Source organism: Grus americana, chromosome 4 (genome assembly GCF_028858705.1).
Source record: "Grus americana isolate bGruAme1 chromosome 4, bGruAme1.mat, whole genome shotgun sequence".
Lineage (NCBI taxonomy): Eukaryota > Metazoa > Chordata > Aves > Gruiformes > Gruidae > Grus > Grus americana.
The window spans coordinates 2055082-2058841 of NC_072855.1; the positions used below are offsets into that span (position 1 = coordinate 2055082).

The following is a 3760-nucleotide window of genomic DNA, read 5'->3' on the forward strand; positions in this document are numbered from 1 at the left end:
GGCATCTCTCTCCTTCAGGAGAAAGGACCGGTGCAGCCGCAGCCCCGACCGTGCCGTCCAGTAAACAACCGGTCGGGAGCATCATGTAAAGTGCTGGCAGGTGAAATCACAGTCGGGTCGCTACAAATGCAGGATGTCCATGGGTTTGGGTATTAAAAAAAAAGAAAACCATCTTGGTGGTGATTTCTTTCTATACACGGTTTGGTTTTGGTTTTTTTTTTTCCCCTCCTTGGAACAGGAGCTATAAAAATGACTCAGTCCCTGCAGTTTGGAGATGGCTCCGGGCGGCCGGAGCTGCCACATCCCACCTCCGCAGCGAGCGGTCCAGCACCGCGGCATCGCCTCTGCCTCCTGCGTGCTCCTCTCCTCCCTGGCACAGCCCGATCTGCCGTCATCTTCTCCGGGGCCACCCCAGGAGGGTATTCCCACCCCGGCTCTCCCGTGAGATGCTCGGGGGACCTTGGGAAACGCCGTCTCCCAGCATTCAGGTTGGGGTTTCACAGTGTCCCAAAGGAGAGACCCACCGAGAAGAACCCCAAACCTTTGAGCTTCTCCTCCGTCCGGGCTTTCTGCTTCAGGTGGACCTTGCTGTGGCGCTTCTTCTCGTCGCTCCTGGCAAAGCGGCGGCCGCAGGTGTCGCAGGAGAAGGGCTTCTCGCCGGTGTGGGTGCGGATGTGGGTGGTGAGGTGGTCACTGCGGCTGAAGTTCCTCAGGCAGATGCGGCACTGGAAGGGTTTGTGGCCCGTATGGATGCGGAGGTGCCTGTTGAGCTCATCGGAGCGGGCGAAGCTCCGGATGCAGTTCTCCACCGGGCAGGCGAAAGCCTTCTCATGGGGTTTTGGGCAGAAGCATTTGGAAGAGCACTTGGTCCGGCGGGTCTTCTTCTTGGGCTCGGTCAAGGCAGGAGGGTTTGTGGGCAGCAGGGAAGGGAGGGAGGAAGAGGTGGGGTGGCCCAAAAAGTCCGTGGGGGGGACAGAGGGTGAGGGGTGAGGATGGAGGAGGTCAGCAGAGCTCATCAGACCCGGGAGCACTTCAGGCTGGGCCAAGGAGGCGTCGAACTCCGGCATTAATGGAGGAGGGAGGTTGTGGATCTTGGTGTCGGCAAAGTCCCCGCGGGCCGGGAAGTTTTCTGGCTCGCAGCCGAAGCCCAGATGGGTGCCGAAGCAGGCAGCATCCTCTGCCAGGCTGCTGAGCTCCGACTGGCAGCTGACGGACAAGACGCTCTCCATCTTGGAGCCCAGTGGGTGGAACAGCCCCTGGCCGCTCTCCCCAGCCGGGAAGGCTTCAGGAGAATGGTAGCCAGCAGGCAGGTAGGCCTGATGCTGGGTGACAGGCTCCCACTGGGCGCAGGAGGCTTTAAATTTGTCCAGGGGTGGGGAATCAGAGGGCAGCTTGATGTCCTGCTTGTTGTCCAGGAGCTTGGGCTGGAAGAAGCACTGCGAGGTGTTTCCTAAGGTGGGTTGAGCCTGGAGGGGTTGAGCACTCTCCGCTGTGGGGAAGCTGCCGTAGCCCTGCTCCGGGAAGGGGGCTTGGGGGGATCCGTTCATTTCGGGCTGGCAGGCGGCGTAAAGGTCCAGCTGGCTCTGAGCCGCCTCGGGACAGGGGTAAAGAGCATCCAGGTGCCTTTGGTGGCCCTCGGAGGAGGCGAAGGGGGAGATGCCCAGGATCCCCGACATCAGGTTGAAGAGGGATTCCTGGTCCTGGGGATGCTCCGGTACCGCCTTGATGAAGAAGCTGCCGGTGTAGCTGAGCGAAGGGGAGGGCTGGCTGCCCAGGAGGGAGTAATCCACCGCCCCGCCGCTCATCGGGGTGCCCAGCAGCTCACCTGGGGAGGCAGAGGGCACGGTGGTTAGAGGGACGGAGGGATGCAGAGATGGGGGGGGGGTGGGATATGGGGGAACAGCGGGAGGCTGATGTTGCGTCACTGCGAGGTCCCCGTCTTAGCCGCGTCCCTGGGACCGCACAGGGAGCCCTGGGCTTCACCCCGCTTGCCCAGAAGGACCCCCCAGGATCCCCACCCTGGGCTAGTGGGGGGCTATGGAACCCCCCAGCCAAGGGCTGGGAGCAGAGGAGGGGGAAGATGCCCGATTCCTGGCTGCAGCTATCACTCCCAGCGGGGTCCCTCATCCCTGCCCAGCTCCCCCCTGCCCTTACCTCCGAGGAAATCCGCCTCTGCCAGAAGTTGCTGCTCAGGCTGCCCCAAGCCCTGCAGGTCTCCGGTTTTCATCTCGCAGCTCTCCTCGTACTTGGAGTAAAGCGGGTCCGGGCAGGAGAAATCCATAACGTTGAGCATCTCCCCTGGAGGCACGGCCGGAGCGGCGGGGCTGAGCTGGGGCGAGCCGGGGGATGCTCAGGGAGAGCGGGGGGATGCTCAGGGAGAGCGGGGGGATGCTCAGGGAGAGCCGGGGGATGCTGCGGGGTGCCCGGACCGAGCCGGGGGATGCTCGGGTTAGGTGCCAGGGACCTCCTGGGGGATGCTCCGGGGTGCCTGGGGCAATCCGAGTGATGCTCGGGGTTGGGTGCCGGGAGCGATTCGGGGGTGCTGTGCCCCGGGAGGGGGGGGGGGCAGGTCCCGAGGGGAGGGGGGCGCAGGCAGGGGCAGGCAGGGGCAGGCAGGGGCCGGCAGCAGCGGCAGCCCGTGCGAACACCCGGCTCTCCCTCCCCGCCGCCCCCTTTATAGCTGCAGCGGGGCTGCTCCGACCTTCCGCCGCAGCCATTTCTGGAGTCCCCAGTGAGGCCGCCGTGACGTAAATGCCCATATATGGACTCAGGATGTAGGCTAGGGAGTCCCAATAAGGAAATCTCTCCCGTGACGCGCTGCCCCCTCCCTCCCCCTCCCCCTCCTTTCCCCTCCCCCTTTTCTCTCCCTCTGTGGGTTTTTTTCCCCCCCCCTCCTTCCATCTCTCTCTTTTTAACTAATAATCGCGATATTTTTAACAAATCGCTGCAGGGCCCGCGGCTGCCGCTCTGTGTGTGTGTGTGTGTGTGTGTGTGTGTGCACAGCACCCCCCCCCCCGCGCACCCCCCTGCAACCCTGCCCGCATCCCCCCCATCGCACCTTCTGCATCAACACACCCATGCACATGCATGTGCACACACGCGTGTGCAAGCACAAGCGCGTGCACGCAGCCTTTGCTTTCCTCCAGGTTCAGCTTTGCCCCTGCAGTTCCCACGGCTGGGGCCGGGGGGGGGAGGTGGATGCTGGGCACCCCTCCGGATCCGGCCCTTGCGCCGCAGCAATGCACTGGGGCTTTGGCTCCCCTCCCAACGTGGGCTGCTGTTCTTCCAGATTTACATCTCCCCAGGCTCTTATTCGCCTTATGCTATTTTTTCCCCGTGAATGCCTTTTGTTGCTCTTGTTCCTTCTAGAAGCGTGAAAGGTGCTGGGTTTGCTCTTCCCCCCCCCGCCCCGCTCCCCTTCCCTCCTTTCCATTCCTGATTTTGCAATACTTTCTGCTGGCATTTCGTATTTGCTTTGATTTGGAGCTGTGAAGTGGATGCCGGCTCCTCCTGTGATCTAGCAAACGGCCAAAAAGAGAAGGCAAACGCTGCGGCCAGCTCCCTCGCTGCGTTTCAGTCATCCGAGTTCATGGCTCCCACCCAGGCTGGCGTGCGATAGGCACAGATTTGGGCTGGGAGAGGGCAGATCCATGCTGCAAATCCCACCGGCTCGTCGAAGGGGGATGTTTTAGGAGCGGACTCAACACAAGCAGTGATTCGGAAGGATGCCGGCAGTGCTTTCTCCCCTGCCGCAGTGCCC

General features: G+C 62.6%; 1 protein-coding gene across 1 annotated transcript; it reads right to left on the minus strand.

The window, feature by feature from the left end:
* On the minus strand, positions 1–2293 carry EGR4 (early growth response 4). The gene is made up of 2 exons (XM_054824850.1): positions 2155–2293; positions 1–1825 (listed from the first exon to the last, which is right to left on the minus strand). The coding sequence occupies exons 1-2, from the start codon at positions 2291–2293 to the stop codon at positions 498–500; spliced, it is 1467 nt and encodes a 488-aa protein (XP_054680825.1). The 3' UTR covers positions 1–497.
* Between the last annotated feature and the right edge of the window lie 1467 nt (positions 2294–3760).